Raw genomic sequence first — 23,123 nt, forward strand, 5'->3', positions numbered from 1 at the left:
TGATAATTATCAGGTCACTCTGTGTGATTCAGCTTCCTGTAAATTTCATTGTTCTGAATATATTAGAAGGTCCTTTATAATATAAATTAGTCCATTTTTGACAGCTGTGGAGAAAGTAGTTGATATCCTGTGCAGAAATTTGTTGGAATGTTGTTGTCATAAATGAAGATATATTTTTAAGAATATTAATTGAATATTTGAAAATATGTTGTCATGGTATTTTTTAACTATGAATTTTTTAAATAAAACTATAGATTTCCTCCTAATGGAGGCCTGAATTAGCCATATCTATTAAGACAATTGTTATGGATAAAGAATAATAATTACTTTTATTCTGAAGTTGAACTCTGCTAAACAGAATCTTTATTTAGAAATATTTACTTATTAAATTGCTACAAAATTAGTTTTCACGTTTAATAAGGTATAACAATGGTGTAGTTTTGGTAGAAGACTGAAGTGATTATATTGAGAAAACAGTATAAAATGAGTCAGCTCTAGTTGTAAATTACTCTTTGTTAAAAATAGCTTCTACCCTAAACATAAATCATCAATACAGTATCTATTTTTATTTGATTTTTTTTTTTTTTGTTCATTGATTGCTTTCTCATATGTGCCTTGACCATGGGGCTACAGCAGACTGAGTAACCCCTTGCTCGAGCCAGGAAGCTTGGGTCCAAGCTGGTGAGCTTTGCTCAAAACAAATGAGCCCACGCTCAAACTGGCAAGCTCAGGATCTCGAACCTGGGTCCTCTGCATCCCAGTCCGACTCTCTATCCACTGCGCCACCGCCTGGTCAGGCTGATTTGATATTTTTATTGCTGATTTCTACTTCATAAGTGGATCCTCCACCTTTATAAATCACAAACAGTGCTTTTAGTTAAAGCATTTCAAATAAAAAATAAATATCAAATAATGCCCCTTTTAATCAATATAGGAATACTAATTTCTACATTGTTGTATAATTATCATATTGCTAAAAATTTCAGAGTATTACTCAGTGCTTTTTGGGCAGTAAGAGAATATTTTAAACTGTAAAAAAGGCAAGACTAGGATTATTATCTTACACTAAATGATCAAAAAATAAATAAAGTCCAAATGGCTACCCTAAAATGGTAATATTTAGGCATAATAAAACCAAATTAAGCTGGTTAGATAATGACAACAATGATTTTGACCCACTTATGCATCTCATATAGGGTTTCCATGAATGTTGTATCTTGGACACAAAATTTAGAGCTCAACTATAAAACTACATTATTCATTCATAGTTTAGTTTATTCATCAAATATTTGTTGGCCATTTCTTATGTGCATATGGAACTTTTTCCTTAATAGAGCTTTGAGTCTATTGGGAAAGAGAGAGTTTGGAAAATCCTGATAATGAAATGAGACTCAAGGTTGCCAGGGACAGTCCCAGTTTATACACATATTCTTGTCAAAATTATTAGTAATACCCCATTTTACTATAAAACATGTCCTAGTTTAGTCAGTATACTATACGGTCACCCTTGTATTTAGCAACATAAACTTTAAGATTATAGGATAATTTTCCCCATAAAACACCACTCTAGAGACTAGAGATATATTCTTGTTTAGTGAGTATAAAGTTAATTCCTTAATAACTTTATGTCTCCTGTTAACTCATTGGACTCTCAATGTGAAGATGATGAGAAACTCGACACTGAGTTAACACAGCACGTGAGGCCTGAATTAGCCATATCTATTAAGACGATTAGTATGGACTAAAAGTTTGTGCCCCCCCTACCCCAAATTCATGTTAAAGTCTTAATCCCCAATGTGACTGCATTTGGAAATAAACTCCTTATAAGGAGGTAATTAGGTTAAATAAGACCATAAAAGCAGGGACCTAATTCAGTAGGACTAGTGTCCTTTTTAGAAGAGACATTTGAGTGTACTCTCTCTGTCTCTGTCTCCCTCATTCTTGCTCCCAGTGTCTCAGCATGCATGCACCAAGCGAAGGTTATGGGAAGTGAGAAGGTGGCCATCTGCAACCCAAGGGAAGAGTGCTCACCAGACATCAATGCTGATGGCACCTTAATCTTGGACTTCAAGTATCCAGAACTGTGAAAAAAAAAACTGTCTGTTGTTTAAGCCTCTGAGTGTATGGCATTTTGCTACTGCAGCCCAAACAGACAGATATGACTCAGACTGTTATGCGGAAGAGTTCAGCTCAATCAGAATGTCTGGAATCTCTTTAGCTAAGACTGAACCAAGTAAGAAAATGAAAAGGATGATTCAGGGGCCATAATTTAACTTATGCATATGAAATTTTGTACATTTAACTCAGAAAGGCAAGATAATCAGATTTGGGATTTGAATTCCTTTGGAATCGAGTATCTCTGGACTTTAATTTATAATATGCATTAATCTTTGAACTATCATTTCTCACTGGGAACTTAATAATGGAAGAAGATTTATAGTCAAAATTGGAGAATATCTAGGCTACGGAGATTTTCTTTCAATTGTCCTTTTGTTTTACTTTAGCATTTTCATTTATTCTGGTTGCAGTGTACCTAACAGACTCCGTTAGACAATATGTCAGAACGGGGTTTGGAACAGGAAATAGAATGCATTCACAAACTTGAATACAGAAGAGCCTTGAGAGCAATTAAAGTAACTCATTGTTGACACATTTCAGAATCTTTGGGTGCAAAATCTATATTGCTTATCAGTGATCAGAAGGAATACACTGAGAAGCAGTGTGAAGTGCTCATGAGTGTGAGAGAATGATCTGAAAGGCCACATATACCCTTCAGGGATATAACCGCATCCCTAATTATGTATAGGCTTATTGGATGAATCCAAAACACCAGAACATAGAACACCACAGTTAGTGAAGCAGACTTTCTCTTCTTTTCTGATGTTTCCTTAGAGATGGAGGTAGGGTGTCTCTCTGAAACACTCTAATCCTTTACACTTCATCAGGGAAGATAAAATGACTGACGAGTCTCACTGGTAATTTTGGTGAGAAAAATCCCAGAGCATTCTCAACTGCTTGTGAACAAACTGCTTGCAAAGAAACTTTTTTCCTCTGGTTCTCTAAGCTTCCAGTCTCACCTGAACAGCCTCCTTCACGGGAAAGTCTAGAACAGAATTAGGGGTAAGTCTGCCTAACTCCAGGGTTCTATTAGCAGGCACTTCTGTCTCTTGTGTTAAGTGATGCCCTTCGACCCAGATGTTATGTGCAAGAGAGGCGATATTTTGCTCTCTCCTTTGCCTTATTCTTTTGTCTTTCATTTTAGTAAAAAACTGGATAAGTAATAAAAGATTATTGATTAGATTTCCTGAAAGATCCCAATGGTGACCTGAAGTTCTTAGTAGACTTCTCTTCTAAATCATTAAGATCATTCAATATAATGAATGAAAAGAACTATCACATATTTATAGTCATATTAATAACATTATTGTTTTACAAAAAAGTAGTAAATGACTTATAAGTAAGAAAAAAAGCAACGTAAAGGTAATTATTTTAAATGAGTTAGGTCTTGAAAGAAAGGTCATTTTGTGATTATGTTTTACCTGACATAAGTTATAATTAAAAACATTAAGATACATGATGGAGGGAAGTGGGGAAGCCCAGATAAAATCAAGTGATAAATAAGATTCAGGATTCTGGGATTGAAATTTTTAATTTAATCTCAAAATTGTATTAAAGTAAAATGCAACTGATATAATATTGAATTTATGCCGAAAATAGCTTCTTGCCTATTTTCCTGGAATAGCAATAATCACTCTGATTTCATTTGTTTCATAGTGAATGCTTACTCAAGTGGAATTTTATATTCATTTTAAATAATTTAGATAGGCCCAGTTTGGAGTATTGTTATGAAGGTTGTTAGAAAGTTATTAAAATCTTTTTGTTTTCATTTGTTGCATTATTTTAAATAAAAACGTGCAGTTCTGCATTTTTAAGGATCAATCACCTTTCTTCCTCTTTGAGCTAATTTTTCAGTAATGACTGATTCATCCACTCTCCATCACCCAGTGGCACCTCACCACTGAATTTGTGAGAGGACTGGTGGGCACAGGAGTAACTTGTAGTCCATGCAATTCCACAAAATTAACTGCATTGTTTTTCCAAAAACAGAGCAAAGATAATCCAGAATGAAGGACCTACCACTGAATTTTGGAAATATCCAGGGACTTCTTTTCCCCACTGATGCCCCGGAACTGTTCTGGCATTCCTGTCTCACTGCCTTTGGGTGTTAGTGATAATTAGGCATAAAGAGACAGCACATCATAGTGAAAAGAGTAAAAAAGAGCACAAGCTTTGGAGTTATGACAATATCAGTGCAAATATTGCATCGTAGAGAGGTTTAAACATCCTCAGGGATGAGGTATTAGACTTTGGGCCAGTACCTAACTGCTTGGGACCTCAGATTTCACAACTGTAACACAGGAATGCTACTAATAATATTCATGGGAGTTATGAAGATTAAATGAGATAATTCTTATGCAGAGTTCAGAGCCCAGTGCCTCGTCAGTACTGATACATGTTATTTAAGGCAAATTTAAATCAAAACTTTAGCATTTATTAATTACATAATAACTAATATCTTTATAATAAGAGTAATTCCCTACAAAGGTTATTATGAATAATTAAATAATAAGTATAAAGTACAGATTTAGAGTTTCACTGCAGTGGCTATATAATGAGACTCAATGATAATGCCCATGACCCTACTGCTGGTGACAGTGACTTTCCAAGTCATAATGTTTTTTTATTCAATAAATGCTTGTATAAAATAAGAGTGAATAAACAAATCATGAAGAAATAAATGGTGAAATGATGAAAATGAATAGATGGATGCTATTATGAGAGATCATGTTAGTTCATTAGAGAAAAAATAAGAATCTAAACCTGGTTATGAGAGTACAAAGCAAACACCAAAGTTACCTTTTTTTTAATGTTTCATTATTTTATTGACTTTAGAGGGAGAGGAAGAGAGAGAGAGAGAGAGAGAGAGATGGGAAGATAGATGTGTTCCTGTATGTGCCCTGACTGGGGATCGAACAGGAAACCACTGTGCTTCCAGACTATGCTAACCAACTGAGTTATCTGGCCAGGGCCAAAGTCACCTTTCACTATTTTTCATTTTTTTTCATTAAGTGAGAAGCAGGGAGGCAGAGAGACATACTTCCACATGCAATCCACTGACCAAGATCCACTATGGCAAGCCCTCTACCGGGAGATGCTCAGCCCATCTGGGGTGTTGCTCCATTGCTTGGCAACAGAGCTGTTTTAGCACCTGATGTGAGGCCATGGAACTATCCTCAGTTCCCAGGGGCAAATTACTCCAATGGAGCTATAGATGCAGGAGAAGAAGAGAGAGAGATAGAAAGAGAGAAGGGAGAGAGGGAAGGGTGAAGAAGCAGATGGGCACTTCTCCTGTGTTCCCTGAATCAAACCCAGGATATCCACACCAGGCAGATGCTTTAACATCGAGCCACCAGTCAGGGCCTATTTTTTTTTCTATAAAATGGGTTTTACTGACTTTATCAGAAAGAAGATGGAATGAGACTAGATAAGAAGTCAACTGCCCTTGGATTAAGACTGCCACCTCTTAATCCAAAGGATTTGTTTATGTCAATAAAGTTTCTTAGAACACTGGCTCACCCATTTATTAATATACCATCTATGGCAGCTTTCTGACACAAGGCAGAGTTGAGTAGTTGCATTGAGATCAATGGCCTGCAAACCTAGAAAAATTACTGTTTGGCCCTTTATGAAAAAAAGTTTGCAGATCCCTAGAGTAGATTAGGGGAGGATTCATGATTCATAATCTACTGATCAGTATAAGAAATTCCCTATAAAGATATACCTCATTATATTTAAGTTGAAATGGCTTCTGGAATCTATTACTTATACCTCTCTCTCTTATTTTATATTCCATTAATAAGTGAGTCTTTTTTTTCCTACCAAATGTCATTAAAACCTTAGATAATCAGCCAATCTTGTAGAAGGATTTTAACAGAAAGTAAGATTTGGCAAAGTTACCCTGAAGAAAATTTACCCTTTGCAATTAAAGCCTTAAGAGTATATAGTAGCTCCTGAGCTTAATAATTCACATTTCTATTAAAGTAGTACTGGTAGTAACTGGCATCACTTGCATGTAACAAGGAAAACTTTGAGAAGATTCCAACCCCTATCTGTAACTGATGGTTCTGCTTCATTGGGCAGCGGCTGCCCATTAGTTTAATCCAATAAGCTGAAGTGTGTCTTCTTTCATCCCTCTCTCCACACCCAATTTAATCATAGCTGTGTTCTTTCACAGCTTGACCTTTCAGCAACAACTGTGTCATTTAAACAAGCTAATGATTCAGACTATTTCTAACAGGGATCTCATCCAGTAACAATCTCAAAACACAGATCATGCTCCCTCACCATGCCAAGCATAATAGCAATCCTTATGGTGCTTTTACTGGACAAGTCCTTCTGTCTTTTCCAAATAAGGTTACCTCATTAAAGGGTCAGCCTCTCCCTGTAGTGATGTTGTCCTACTCTTTCTTGCCAACTGTAAACAAACCTGTGGATGGATGATGGGCATGACCCCTAGACGCTTGCCACCCAGAAGAGAACACAAATTTATAGGGTTAGCACTCTGAGAAGAGTAGAGATACTTTTTTTTTAATATTTAAAAAAATTTTTTTTTATTAATTTACTTTTTTAGATTTTATTTATTCATTTTTATTAGAGAGAGAGGGGAGAGAGAGAGAAAGAGAGATAGAGAGAGAACAGGGGGAGGAGCAAGAAGCATCAACTCCCATATGTGCCTTAACCAGGCAAGCCCAGGGTTTTGAACCGGCGACCTCAGTATTCCAGGTCGATGCTTTATCCACTGCACCACCACAGGTCAGGCCAGAGTAGAGATGCTTAAGACTAAAATCTGGCACAGGCTGTCATAGAAAAGCTCTGTTAATTATAATGTCACCAGAATATGGACTACTAAAGGAAGCTTTGGGAAAGGATGGTATGGCACCACACAAGGTACAAGGCATGGTACCATAACTTTAAGAAATTATCAAAATCATTTCTTTAACATTCACTCATGATTCTTTGCCACAATTCTATAATTTGAAAAAATGATGGTATTATATTATTCAACACATCAAACTCACACACACAGACCAGGGAGATATGAAAATAATAACAGTACACATATATAAGCATGGCTGTTCAAAATTTTTTTATCATTCCCAACTACTTGCATGTTATCTTCTTAAGAGTATATGGTAGCTGGACTCAAAGTTGGCCACTATGAATTGCTTCCTTCGCATGCAAAGTATCTGGGCTGGTCTGCAACTGTTTTGACCAATAAAGCACAGGGCCAGTGATACTGTACCACTCCCGGCTCCAGAGTTGAAGAGGACTACTGGTTTCCATTCTTGACTTGGAACTTTGAACCATGAGGTAAAAAGTCCAGGGTAGCCTGACCAGAGGGTGGCACAGTGGATAGAGTGTTGAACTGGGACACAGAGGACCTAGCTTCAAAACCCCAAGTTCTCCAGCTGAGAGTGAATTCACCAGCTTGAACCCAAAGGTCACTGGTTTGAAACCCAAGGTCCCTGGCTTGAGCCCAAGGTCGCTGGCTTGAGCAAGGGGTCATTCACTCTACTGTAGCCCCCCAGTCAAGGCACATATGAGAAAGCAATCAATGAACAAGCAATAAATAAACAACTAAGATGCCACAGTGAGGAATTAATTTTTCTCATTTCTCTCCCTTCCTGTCTGTCTGTCCCTATCTGTCCCTCTCTCTGACTCTCTCTCTGTCTCTGTAAAAAAAAAGAAAAAAGAAAAAAGAAAAAAAAAAGTCCAAGATATTCTACTGGGGAGAATGGCCATATGAAAGAACACTGAGGCACGAGACACATGGGTAAAGAAGCCATCTTGTATATCCATCCAGCCCAGCTGAGCTTTCAGCTAACACTAACCTCTTCTGCAATGTGGTTTCAACTGTTAGAAAGACCCCAGGCAGGAATTACTAAATTCATTTAATCTTAAGAACTGAGATAAAAAATAAATTGCAATTGTATGCCACTAAATTTGGGGGTGGTTAGACACACAGCAACAGATAAGTGAGCCAGAAGTGTACATATTCTCACTGTTACATGTTTTGTAGTACTTTGTATAAGTATGACAGTCTTCCACCTGTTGATGCTGGTCTTGGCCAGGTGATTGCCTTTAACCAATTAAATATACGGAGTATCATATGCTACAATTCAGCAGTACTGGAATCAGGGCTCCACTTTTATGATCTCATTTAACATTAATTACCTCCTTATAGGTCCCATATCCCAATATAGTCACAATAGGGATTAGAGCTTCAACATATGGATTGGGGGTGGGGCGCAGATTCAATCCATAGCAATGGGTAATTTTATTAGGCATCATGATTTTTACATAATAATTCAGTTTTGTTACTTCTTTCCTTCATCATATATCCAAACTTGTGAAGTCTCTTGTCATGAGAAACAGGAGCTTACATCTTTATCAGCCCACTAAGAAGCAACTGACAGTATTATAAAAAAAAATTCAACAAGCATACTTCTACATTTAATCAAAATAAGATCCTCTCAACGACCATGATTCTCTGGTTTCAATTAAGAAGACTCAGAATGATGAACAGTTATAAAATCCCAGATACCAGAGAGTAAATTTGTAATATTGTCACGTCCACCTACAGATTCCACTGGAATGTCTAGTAACCACATTTATTATCATGTTAGATTTCAGAAACAATACATGCTGTTCATGTAAGCAGGTATTTCCTTCTAAACTGGACATCTTTTTTTCTATTTGTCCAGGTTTTTTTTATTATTATTTGGTAAACACATTCCTTTTCATATACTAAATGAAGTAATTTGTTTTGACAGGATTTTATTCTCTAACAGTTAAGACAAGGTGCTATGAATAGAAAAATATTTTACATTAGAAATAATACGTCCTATTGTCTAAGAGTTTGGCAACCAAAAATTTCTATTAAATTGTACCTCTAGGCTTTATATATATAAAATGATGATTGAGTGCCTGGGGCAATTTCAAAAAGTTCTGATGAGTTCTCTGAATTAATATTAAATTATTATTATGAATAAATATTAAGTTATTATTCTTAATGTGACAGTAGAGGGGGTCCTTAGGTTATGACAGTCTCGACATATGATATTGTGTTTATGATGCTCACTTCCATAAAAACTAAAAAAAATGGAAACATGAGTGTTTTGGCTGTTATGGATGCCTTGTAATGCTACAGGCAGATTTTGGAAGAGAAGAAGTCATCGGCCTTCCAGACTAGCCTGGAACACTTCTTTAAGAAGGTAGAGAGGCCTGCAACAGATCCTGTTCTCTCTACATCAGCTGCTTCTCAAGATAAAACACTTGTAGTACAGGCAGAGTCATCTCCTGTCTCCTGCATGTTCCTTAGACAATCCTGATTCACCTGACCCAGTATCTCCAGCACCTTCTGCAGGTTCTCCTGCCTCTCCAGCTTCCTCCTCCCAATAGATCACTCTCTCCCACCTTGCAATGCCCCTTCCAGTGTGCAAGCCAACCACAAAAATAAAGGTAAGGAATTTTTTACACATTTTTTTTGTCATTTTTTCTGTTACTACAGTATTTAGTGCAGTATATTTATAAACTTTACCTTTTTCTGTGGCTTAGTTGTGTTATTATTTTCTAGATTATAATTTCAAAGCTGTGTTAGCATAGGTAAGTGACTTAGACTAGGTTGTGTTTTGACTTACACCAAAATTCGGGTTACGTCACTGTCATAGAAACGGAACTGTGTCATAACCCGAGGACCCCTATATGTGCATTGTGTTTTACTCAAGTTCTAATAGAAACTGAAAATCTCTCTATGGATTGGCATAATTTGTGTGATAATATTCTAGGCTGGAATCCTTTACTTAAGAGAAATGATGACAAATTTTCATTGAACTAAATTAATAATTCAGTTTCTACAGATATGCCATTGCAAATAAAGGTGATAAGTAGAGATCACACTTCCTTTTAAATAATGGCTGGTTAGCCTGACCAGGTGGAAGCACAGTAGATGGAGTTTCAATCTGGAATGCTGAGGATCCAGGTTTGAAACTGTGAGGTCGCTGGCTTGAGCACAGGGTCACTGGCTTGAGCATGGGATCTTACACATGACCCCATGGTCACTGGTTTGAGCCCAAAAATCATTGGCTTGAAGCTCAGGATAACTGGCTTGAGCAAGGGGTCACTGGCTCTGCTGGAGCTCCCCAGTCAAGGCACATATGAAAAAGTAATCAATAAACAACGAAAGTGCCACAACTATGAGTTGATGCTTCTCAACTCTCTCCCTTCATGTCTGTATATCCCTGTTGGTCCCTCTCTCTGTCTCTGTCTCTCTCTCTCTTTTGCTAAAACAAATAAAACATAAAAAAATAAATAACGGGCTGGTTAAAGAAATAAAACAATTTACCACAAAGTATCATTTGCTATCATTTATTTATCACTACTCTTTTATTTTTATCATTTTATTTACTTCTTTTTTATTTTTATTTATTTATTTTTTGAATTTATTGGGATGATCTTGGTTCATAAAACCATACAAGTTTAAAGTGTACAATTTTATAAAAAAATCATCTGCACTCTGCATCATGTGCTCCTCACTTTAAGCCAAGTCTCTTTCTGTCCCTATTTTCCCCACCCTTTGGCCACCTCTACCTACCCCCACCACCCTTTCCCCCTGGCTATCAGCACACTGTTGTCCGTGTCTACATGTTATATATATATATGGTTTTTGACTAATCCTTTCACTTTCTTTCATCCAGTTCTCCTACCCTCGCCCCTCTGACAGCTGTAGGTCTATTCCATGTGTCCATGCCTCTGTTACTATTTTGTTTGTCAGCTTATTTTGTTCATTAGATTCCACAGATACATGAGATCAAATGGTATTTGTCTTTCCTTCACTGGCTCATTTCACTTACCACTACTTTTTTTCAACAAAGTATGACTATGGTCTCTGTTATGCATCAACATTACTTCAAATTGAATAGCCATTAATCTCCAATGTCAAGTTCATTCTGAAAACATTGATTAAACATCTATAATGCACAGGAATTGTGATGAATAAGAGACGGTCTCTGCCTGGAAGTCTTAGTATAGAAAGAAATGCGTACATATAAAAATTTTAATTTAATTTATTTTATTAAGGTGACCCGAGTTAATATAATTGCACAGGTTTCAGGAGCCGAATTCGACAACACATCTTCATACACCACATTGTGTGTTCACCTTCCCCGAGTCAAGTCTTTATCTATCACCATATATGCCCCCATACCCTCGTTCACCTTCACCTTCTCCCTTCCCACCTATCAGCACACTTTGGTCTGTGTCCATGAATTTTTTGTCCTTTTTTTTTTTTAAAGATACTTATTGTATATGCTATTTTCATAGAGATATGTCTTGGTAGAGCTATATATATATCTCAAACTAGATTTGAAAAAAAATAAAGGTAAAATAATTTTCTAATTCTTATGATAGGTAATATTGCACACATAAACACACACATACACAGCTATGTTCTCCACCCTTGTCTGGGGGAATAGGACAATTCAAGTAACTGCTTGTTAGAAGAGTAGTCAAGAAGATTTATGCAACTACCAAAGATTGTATCAGAGAAATACTGAGGGGCTCTTAAATGCAAAGCTCCTTTTATTTCTGTGATTCTAGGACACTCTGACAAAATTTAAAAAGAAAAGAGAAAATGTATTAGATATACTTTTTAAAAATTATTCACAGAATGAAATTAACCCTATTTCATATCCAATACAAAAATCCATCAACAGTGTTTAATCTCAATTTGGGAATCTAACAAATTTGCAGATTTCAACTCAATAATTCAATAAATGATTGAGATTTTTCATTCTCAACAAGTTCAAGGCATTCACATACTTTCAACCCTTGGTTAGGAAAAAAACAAAATGAAACAAAGACACCTGCCCAAGTGACTAGGTACTCTAGGCCAGTGACCCTCAAAGGGTTGTCCTCATAACAGTAATGTCAGCATCAGCATTAGAAATGCTGATTTCACTAACCTCACTTAGACCTACTGAGTGGGAAACTCTGGAGGTGCTACCCTGGACTCTACTCTAACAATTCTACAGTGATTCTAATGGACAACAATGTGGGGAAACAGCTGTTCTCAGCAATGCCTGGGAAGGGAGTTGCTACTGCTGCCCAAACTGCAATTTATGAAGACCTGTGGCCCTCTGATACCATATGCTACTATCAGGTAATTCCACCTTACCCCTCACCACGAGACAAACCAGAGGGTCCTTGGATCACACTCCATAATAACTGCTATGTAGAAGACCTGGGGTAAATTTGAGAATCTATCATTTTAAACTTGTACAGGGGCAGGTTTTAAACTCATTAGTCTACAGAAAACATGTTCTACAATAAGTAGTAGAGATGACTTTTAATGCCTAAACTATTATATGTGGGAAATATATTGCAATTCTTTGCTATACCTACGAGACAGTGTGTCTATTAACTTGTTTATAAGCATCTTTTAAGATTTAAACAACAGATATCTTGTCATTCTGAAATTCATATTTTGCAGGTTAAACATATTGACTCCTCAAATAATTTATTATGACATGTGGTCAATTTTATCTTCCCTTCTGAAGATACTTTACCAGTTTTTGTCTTTTTTTATTGAATGTATTGGGGTGTCACCTGAACATTCAAGAAAACTCATTTGATTTTTACTTGCTTCTTTGTGAAACTTACAAATACACACAATGAAGAAATGCTACTTCTTTCCTCTGGAAAAACAAGTGTTAAAATCAAACATACAGTTTTAATCATAAATGTTATGCCCTGTGTTCTGAACTAAATATTTCCAACTTATTGATTTAGATTTACAGCTTCTTCACGTGGAGACTCAAATTGAATTCTGGTCAACAAAAGTCTTACGATCTTATTTTTAAAATAAATGGTTTGTAAAAAATATTTTTACATACTATCCTGTACAGTTAATTTTTAACCATAAATGCTAGATTTTATTCTTATAATATCAATGTTACTATTTATATCAAATTATTTTAAAATTTCATGTTTTTATATAGAATTAATGAATAATTCCTGGTTTTCATTTTGTCCACCTCCCCTTTAATTTTTTGATTCTTTAAAAACAAGATATCCTCATTATTTTCATCAGTGACTGTGTTGCAAAAGAACTTTATTTACAAAAACAGGAGATGAGCTAAATTTAGCCTGGGGATGGTTTTTGAATCGTTAATCTAAAAAATACTTTGTTCATAGATATAGAAAGAAAATAATCACATGTATGTTCTTCCTTTAAATAACATTTATGTAAACATTATATGTGTAATTTCATAAATCTTTAAATCCAAGGAAATCCACATATTGAAGAGAACATGAAAATCATTTCCAAGGTATCCAAGTGTAGAAACTTTTTATATTAGTTTTGTCAGTGTATTTAATTGTTTCTCAGAGTATTTTGTTTGCTCATGCTAGAAGAAAATACACAATAAAAGCAAAATTATAATACAGAAAAAAATCAGAAGTTCCTTGTGCAATATTGTTAGTGTGCAATAGTGAACGGTGAACATAATATTTTAAGAACAAAATTTACCTTGACAAGCAATCTGAGAAGGAAAGGCGAACAGGGTATCCATATCGGATGATCTTCACCATCTCGAGGACCCCAACATACTGTAGCTGAGCAGACACATAAAAATTATCAAAGGTATCTGGCAGCTTTGAGTTATTGGGCTTGATGCAATGAATAAAGTGTGGAGTGCATCTCTGAAGTTTTCCAATAATATCTGTGAGAGATTTCTAAGGAGAGAAGAAAAATCAAACTGATTCTCCAAAGAAGATACTAAAAATATAAAGCAGTTTTTAAATAAAAATCTTTATCTTCAATCATGACTTTTAAAATTATTCATTCACTCACTCACTGTGTGTGTCTATGTGTGTGTTTACTTTTTCTGAAGGTATTCATTCAAGTGGTCAAAAGTGGGGGAGAATTCTATGTAAACCTTCTGCAGCTGATACAATCACAATTTAAGTTTTAAAATCAGAAGACATTACTAACCCTGAGTTGCGATGCAATGGTTACTGGACCTCCTCGTTCCAGTCTTTGAAGAAAAGTAGAAGTTCCTTTCTTTTTCAATAACTGGAAAGAAAACCAAAAGAAATGCTGAGTGAATCTAGAGTACCAAATTCCACTTAGAAAAAAATAATTAACCTTCTCATTCATATACATTCCCTTACAAAAAGATATATATTTAAAACTGACTATAAAAATCAGTACCAAAAGATTTTCTGTAATACTCCCATAAAGTTGGGGAAATGGGCAACTTCATGTAAAATAAGAACCATTACTGCCAACCTTTCAAGTACATGGCTGTCCCCATACTGTAACCACTTTAATTTGAAAATAAAATAGATCCGGACTAGCTTGGTGGCACAGTCAACTCACCCTGGTATTTTTACTGGTTATATCTCTAACTGTCCACATTGATCACGAAATGTAGTTGACTTTAGGGCAAAAGAATGCTATTTTAAGTCACAAAGATTCGATGTTTTCACAATCACTGATCTGTTCCCTTAAGATTGACTATGATTAGTTTCTTTCCTATCTTTCTCTTACCCTTCCTTTCCTTTTTCTTTTTTTAGAACAATGAAAAGAGGTTAGTAAATTACCTGGCTTGATAAATGAAAATAGACTGTTTTCTTTAATAAGTAACTATATACACTTCTTGAAAATCATGTGTAGCAAAGATTAAATGATAATGGAGATAAAAGAAATCAGTTAAAATGAAGCCAGTGGAAGTGAAGAAATAAAGGGCAGAAAGTAATTAATTAAATTCCACCATCAGTTAAAAGGAATCTCAGCCACTGATATATACCTTTACTTTTTACACAATCACACTGACATAGGCCAAAACATCTAGTGCTCCAAAATTATTTTTTTTAAGATTTTATTTATTGATTTTACAGAGAGAAGAGAGACAGGTATGGAAGGTGAGAAGTATCAACTCATGGTTGCTTCACTTTAGTTGTTCATTGATTGTCGTATGTGCCTTGACCAGGTAGCCCAGGGATTTGAACCTGTTGCCTCAGCAATTCCATGTCAAAGCTCTATCCACTGTGCCACCACAGGCCAGGCAATCCAAAATTCTTTATCTTAAAATAGAAAGGTCTTTACAGAAGAAAAAAACTCTGATAAAACACTCTTGTCAATTTGGTACTATTGCTACCATAGCAATAGCTCTTTTCCTTCCATTAAGATGAACTGTCAAACAGAAATGATTATAACTGACAAGGGATTGTAAAATGAAGAGACTGGTCCAGGATCAACCTTTTCCTACAAACACAAAGCCAAGTGTAATAATGCTCAGTTAAAGAGTGGGTAGATTTCTAACCTATGGTCACAAGGGTGGATGAGCATGGATGAGGGCAGTTTAAAGAGAAATGAGAAATGGAACACTTAAGGAATAATCATAATAAATAAATCTCCATCCCTGGAAATTAAATACTCCATTTCCCTTTCTGGGTGGAGGAATTACTGTGAATTATCTTTCTTCTGCAGTCCTTTAGAAAAAAAGACTTATGGCATCTATGCCTGATAATGTTTAATAATTAAGGTTAAAGATTACAATTTAGAGGTATGTAGTAATTTCTTTGTCTTGATTTCCAGGATGATTGAGAAAGGAAGGGCCAGAAGGTTCAGAGAAACCATCAGGGAGAGAGATCTTCCTTATAAAGGAAAACGCTTTGTCTTTTTTATGGAAAAGATGCCATTTTGCATTCAGTGAGATTGAATTTTTGTGATCATACAAGGCTGCAGCTATATCAAAGGATCCCTAAGCCTAGGGCCTATGAGTAAATACACACACACACACACACACACACACACTGACTTATTTCTAATATGTTATACACATTTCTGCCACTCTTCTAAAATAGAGCCAATTTTAATTATGCTCTCATTTGAATTGGTAAGCTAAAATGCATTCTAGCAAGCTACAACTGAGTATCTAAAAAAGACTGTCCTGGACGTCTTCCCAAGCACACTTCTCACCTCTTGATAGGGGCACACAAAACAAACTGGGCCACACTGAATCTTAAACTTAAAACATTTCAGTTTGAAATAAAGATTTCACTGAATTTTTAGTTCTATTTTACAAACAGTTAGAGCAGCGGTTTTTCAAACTTTTTCATCTCATGGCACATATAAACTAACTACTAAAATTCTGTGGCAAATCAAAAACTATTTTTTTTGCCAATCTGACAAAAAAAACACACACCCGTGTATAATTTTGATTCATTCACACTGAATGGCTAATGTTGTGTTGGCTGTTGTCTCTTTTTTATTTGACAATCTAAGGGAAAAGAGGTCAGTGCTACTAGTCACATGTTGCATAGTTTGAAAAAGTCTTTCAGCACACAGATTGAAATTCGCCGACTTAGAACAATTAGGTTGTAAGTACAACCACATTTGTGTGGGACAAATACACATTACAAATATAGTAAAACAAAAAATAAGTTAAACATCTACAAAATGCCCAGTGAAAATATTCTAGCACCTGAAAAATACACTATGTCTGTAAGAAGCTACAATTTATTGTTTGGTGACCTAAAACCTCTGAAGTGATTAATGTCAACTGAAGAAGGTTGCTAAGTTAATTTCCTCTAAGCCTACTACCCCATAAGTTACTTCCCATTCATCACAAAGACAGTCATAGGGATGAAACATAAATAGGATGTTGCATGGACAACCAATACAATTGTTAATAAAAATGCATTTGCTATTGAATTTTCATTCTGTAGTACTTTTCTATACCGTTCTTTCCTTCTGATGGTTATTCTTCAAGTAGCATCCTTTCCTTTTAGTTTTTTAAAATTAAAATATCAATTTCTTTCCATTAGTATTCATAATTGTGCTTTAAAAAAAAAGAAGTAGATGTTCTAAACAAATTTAAAAACAACCAAACAAGAATCACAAAAACTCCTACCTTACTAAGTTCTAGATAATTCCTGTTTTCTCCGATAATTGAAGAAGCTGTCATTTTCTTACTGAGCAGGGTAGATTTATGTCCTCTGAATTTAAAAGGATAGGAAGATAGAAGCGATCCTGTTTGTGACAGTTTCGACTGGAACAAATGATTGATCACAACATTTTCACTAGCTAGGAAATAAATAAATGAATATTGTTTAAGTGGCATTAAAATTGTTATTTACATTAAATTTACTCCTTATCCAAGTCCTTTGACCACTAAAACATTCAGAGTAGAAGATGTACTTGAGAGTCCATCTTTCCCTTTGCCTATATTTTATTCTCCCCACTAGTAATTATACCATTTGATGAATTTTGACCGTCCTCGCCCTTGGCCAGAAGTCCTGATCCCATGTTTCCCAATTCTCTACCTGAGCAATTAACCCTTCACTCTCTGTCACTTACTGCTCTCCTAGCTGTCTGGACAGACTCCTACCTGGCCAATCCCAGAGTTCTAATGCATTTGACCAAGTCAGGAGACAGAGATTCTGTCAGCAACTCCCCATTCCAGAAAAATAACTACCCAAGAACATGGTTCCCAAGAACCTAACCTGCCTCAGAGCTGCACGTAAATACCTATAAGGCTATTCTGTAGCTACCAATTTGTACTTCTTAATCCCTTTACTTTTTCCACCCAGTCCCCCAAACCCCCTCCCCTCTGGCTACCGTTAATTTGTTCTCTGAGTCTATGAGTCTGTTTCAGTCGTGTTTGTTAATTTATTTTATTTTTCATATTCACATATAAATAGAAAAAATAACATTATAATAACTATGTGTGGTACCAGACGGGTACTGGAGATATTGGGGAAGTACTTTGTAAAGTATATGATTATCTAATACTGTGCTGTACACCTGAAACTAATACAAAATACTATTGAATGTAAACTGTAATTGAAAATAAAAATTTAAAAAATATCTATGCGAGACCCTGTCCCATTTGGTTATATCAATTGTTAGTTAAAAGAAGTGCCTTTTTTTCTGATCCTGTCAAGCTGCAAAGGTAAAAAGCAAGCTGATACATATTAGATGTTATGTTATACAAATTCTAATAATTTTGGGTCCGTATTTCTTTCTTGATACCTCAGAAAGAAAGTGGAGCAATGATGAAAGGGCTTTTGGTTATAAATTTAAACAGCATCATGAGAACTGTATATGACGTTTAGGGATCTAAAAGAAAATTTTCTTGTATTACCTATATCTCTATGTAGACAGGTTTTTTTGTTTTTTTGGGGGGGGTATTTTTCCGAAGTTGGAAACAGGGAGGCAGTCAGACATACTCCCGCATGCACCCGACCGGGATCCACCCGGCATGCCCACCAGGGGGCAATGCTCTGCCCCTCTGGGGCATCGCTCTGCCACAATCAGAGCCATTCTAGCACCTGAGGCAGAGGCCACAGAGCCATCCTCAGCGCCCAGGCAAACTTTGCTCCAATGGAGCCTTGGCTGCAGGAGGGGAAGAGAGAGACAGAGAGGAAGGAGAGGAAGAGGAGTGGAGAAGCAGATGGGCGCTTCTCCTCTGTGCCCTGGCCGGGAATCGAACCCAGGACTCCTGCACGCCAGGCCGACGCTCTACCACTGAGCCAACCGGCCAGGGCCAGGTTTTTAAGCTTTAGTTTCCTTTTCTTTAAAATGACCAATACCATTCCAACTTTGAGGATTACTACAAGATTAAAATGTGAAATAATGTGAATAAATCATTTAGGATCATGCTCAGCCCCTCAGACAGCAAGGCTTAGTAGCAGAGCACTTTATCTTTTCTGCTCCCAGATTATTTTGCTTGTCCAGGCTACCATGTTTTTTATCATTGCGCTCAATGCAAAGTCACTATATGATTGAACAAACAAGAAACTAGACAGAAGTGTCAGAGAAGGAAGACACAATTATGGAATGCAAGAAGGCAAAAAAGGAGCCCTGTGGTGTTGGATTAAAATTGGACATAGAAGCACAAGTTCACGACTTTTCATATACAGTTACATATCTATATATTTTCTGTAAGTATATCTTAAGTATTATAGTTCTGAAAAGTCCAAAAAGCTGTGACACCACAGTAGAAATAAACTTGCCAAGCTCCCAAAAATTTGTGTTTAATAATACTATTCTCCTCTAAAATAAATCAAGACTTCTTGAACACATGCTAGATCTAATGCAAAGGAGATAATCCTGGATATCTTGGAAGGTCTAAATGCAAGGAAGTTCTAAAAATGATAATGAGAACTTGTCAAAAGGACACAGAAGCTAGTTTAAATGGTTTTCACTGGCCACATCTTGGGTAATTTTGCCATCAACATAATGATAGTAATGGATTATGATTCACTCAGTAAAATAAGGGGGTCAAGAAGAAACTAGACTTTTGGTGGTCAGTAAATAGTAGAGAATGCAAACACCAAATTATAATGCTATTCTCCTGAAATTTATATGGTGTTTTCAACCAATATTAATTCAATATATTTTAAAAAGAGACAGGTAATAAAAAAAAACAAAAAGAATTTGAGTTCATACTGATAAGTAATTAATTAGAAAGAGAAGTCCTTAAAGTCAAATTCATGGTGACAGAAAAATGGAGTTAGAACAATAACCTTGCAACCATAAAGAAATCATTAATTTAAGTAAGAATTATTCATTAATGCAACATTAACAGGTGAAAGTTTGGTGAGGACAAGAATACTTACATAATCTCAAAGTACTTCCTTACAAATTACTTATCAAAGGAGAAACAGCAAGTTTCAATTAAAAAAAAAAACAACCCTAAGGATGCCACCTTAAAAAGTGACCAAGGTTAACTGATAAAATTTTATAGGGACTTGTGATTACACATTATTATCACTGCATCAATGTTACATATTATGATAATTTACTGATGTTATATAAGATAAGGTTCTTGATCTTAAGACATACCAAAGTGGTTAGGCATAAAGATGTATGTGAGTTATTTTCAAATGGTTCAAAAATATATGTACAAACACACACAGGGAAGGAGGGAAAGAAGGAAGGAGGAAAGGAAAGAAGGAAGGTTAGGCGGAAGAAGAAAGAGAAGAATGGTAGGAAAAAAAAAGAGTAAAAGAAAAGAAATGAAAAAATAAATCTGGGATAAGGATATATAGGAGTCTTCATACTAATTTTGTAATTCTATTTATTTTTTTTTTTTTAGAGAGGAGAGGGAGAGACAGAGAGAGAGAGAGAAGAGAGACAGAGAGAGAGAGATAATTTTGTAACTCTTTATGTTCAAAATTATCACAAAATAATGGTAAAAATAAATATATAATACCACAATCCATTTAACCCTTTGAGTAGTACAAACGTTCATGTATGTTCTCATGCCTCCTGACCATCCAGAGTACAATCGAGTTATTTTAAAAGTGTAAGGCAACATTAAAAAAAGGCAAATGCATATCTTCTTGTTTCCATAAATTGGTTATCAAACAAACATGATTTTAAGTTAATAAAACTGTAACTGGAGTGGAGTTAATTTCAGTTAATTTTTTTGGAAAAAAAAATTCACTTTGGGTATCAGTGAGCATAAAAAAACTCACTACTCAAAGAGCTAAAAATTATTTATGTTTATAGCAAGTCTACGTATGGATGAGACCATACATAAATACATAAATAGTATAACATGTTATTCTTAAATTGGGATAAAATCCTTCAGTAGTTTATAAACACAAGAAGTAAGTATGGGCCAAAAAATGTAACTGAACAGTTTCTGTCTTTCTTTGAATCACATGGTCAGGCTGCATGAAGATATAGTACGTTATTGTCATCCTACTTACACAAGAAGATGTCTTCATGCAACAGGACCCTAACGTTAGAGCCCTACCACAAGTTGAGCAAATGGGAAGTGACAGCAGATTCCTCAGGACATGACATGAGAAAGTCTGCCATCTGTCTGCCTCTCAGAACCTGTAAGACAAGCTCTGGTGAAAAGACAGTGCTGGCCTTCTTTCCTATCACGTCGGGTCTCTGACTGCGGGCCCTTTTCTTCATGTCACTGTGTATAGTACACACTGAAACAGAAAGCGACCCTCCCTCAGGTTTATAACATGGCATTAGGTGTTTTTCTGTCAGAAAAATGGGATATGCTAAATTAAATGTCCATGAATTATACGCAGACAGGCAGAGATGCTCAGAGACAAAAGACTAATTAACAGCATTATGGTCAGTAAATCTCAAGTTTTCCTATTCTTATAACCGGACATAATAACCTGGATTTAGACTTATTGAATCTAAATTTTGCCTCTTACTAAGTCAAGTAGAATTCATTTCTAATCTCAGGTACAGATGAGAGCATGTGCTGCATGTCTGCAAGAGCCACACCTCCATGCTACCAGCGGCACTTGGTCAGGTGTCTCATAGACACAGCTATATTTGCATGGATCCTACAACAGACTCTACAAGCTTCTTCAACTGGGAGCTTTTTGATTATATGAGGACTGAATTAGACACTGTATGCAAAGTACTTAGGCAAGATACTTGGTAATAGAAATAACTTTAAAAAAAATCACACTTTTTAATAACTATTTAAAGCATCAAAACATTCCACAGATTCATAAAATACCATAGCAGCCATGCATCTTTTGTTCGTATTAGAATGAATGTGCAATAATGACTCATGGGCTAAATCTGGTCCATGTCTTGTTTTGGTAAATAAAGTTTTATTGGAACACAGTCATGTCCATTTGTGTTGTCTAGGGCTGCTTTCTTTTCATAACAGTAGAGTTCAGTAGTTGCAACAGAGACTTTATGACTTGCAAAGCCTAAAATTCTATGGCCCTTTGTCCTGCATAAACATATAAGGGCATACTGTAAATTCTGTCTTCTTTCCCAATGCACCTACAGCCTAAAGTGTTTAGAATAAAATAAGATTCACTAGTTTTTCTCTTGGAACATGTAAGCAAGTTTACACAAAAGAATAACTTAAAAAATACAAGGACTCTATTAAAATACAAAGAATTGCCATATCACCAGCCATCATATATTCTCATTCTAAATATATACTCTATTACCATAAAATACAAAAATAAAGAAAAAGTCATTGCACCAACTAAAAATCATGCTGTATATTAGATATTTATACAATGTATGAGTTAAATCAGTGATTTTCAACCTTTTTTGAGCCGCGGCACATTTTTTACATTTACAAAATCCTGGGGCACACCACCTACCAAAATGACACAAAATGACACTCTGACACAGTACATATTATACATATAGTTAATAATATAGTTTCTAAATGTATTTATACTCACACTTGACCATGTCTCGCGGCACACTGGTTGAAAAACACTGAGTTAAATGAAGGTATGTTATAAACAAAAGATCAAATAATTGAAAACTACAAGACATTTTCAATGATAATCAATAGTCTTAAGTATTTCAATTTTTTCCTGCTATGCAATATTATTCCAGGTGTACATTTTTATCATTAGCCTTTAAAAGAACTCACAAAAGCCCTAAGTTCTAAGAGGCAAGCAGAGTAATTCCCTGTCAAAAGCAATATATTGCACCTGTGCTGTTTGGTTTAAGGTAAATGTGTTCCTCAAACCAGAAGTGATATAGATGTCTCACTTCCAGCTCAAATGCATACACCCAGTTTATGAAAGGCTATTATATGCTTCTTTCCCCAGGAAAGATAAATGATTTGATCTCATTTAGAGCAACTTAAAGCACAAAAGATGATACATTTTAATTCATTGAAAAGGTTATTAAGAAAATGTGAATCACTGCAGAACTGCTATTAAGAAGATAATTACTAGAGGAGATAGAATTATATATATTGACATATATGTAATTATACTTTATATAAATGTAGTATACAGTTTTATGCATGGAATTATAGATATACATAAAGTTCACAAAGTAGATGGAACCTATAAATTTTTACTGATATATACATATATGTATGCATACATATATATAAAGTCATACGCTCATTCTACTTTGTGAGCATTAGTACTTTATATGAAGTACATAAGAATAAACTACCCCTTAGGTGTGTTTTAGAGTCATCTTAAGTAATGGAATTCACCCTGCTGTGGCCTAAATAACT

At 35.4% G+C, this 23,123-nt stretch overlaps 1 protein-coding gene across 2 annotated transcripts in view; it reads right to left on the reverse strand.

Annotated features, from left to right (window-relative positions):
* MYO16 (myosin XVI) overlaps positions 1-23,123 on the reverse strand; it is a 592,224-nt gene that overhangs the window by 150,076 nt on the left and 419,025 nt on the right. For both annotated transcript variants that reach the window (XM_066380569.1, XM_066380568.1), the window contains exons 25-27: positions 17,040-17,212; positions 14,114-14,194; positions 13,649-13,854 (exon numbers count right to left, since the gene is read on the reverse strand). In XM_066380569.1, coding sequence (XP_066236666.1) covers positions 13,649-13,854; positions 14,114-14,194; positions 17,040-17,212 — 460 coding nt within the window. The remainder of the gene's footprint in view (positions 1-13,648; positions 13,855-14,113; positions 14,195-17,039; positions 17,213-23,123) is intronic.

Source organism: Saccopteryx leptura, chromosome 4 (assembly GCF_036850995.1).
Source record: "Saccopteryx leptura isolate mSacLep1 chromosome 4, mSacLep1_pri_phased_curated, whole genome shotgun sequence".
Lineage (NCBI taxonomy): Eukaryota > Metazoa > Chordata > Mammalia > Chiroptera > Emballonuridae > Saccopteryx > Saccopteryx leptura.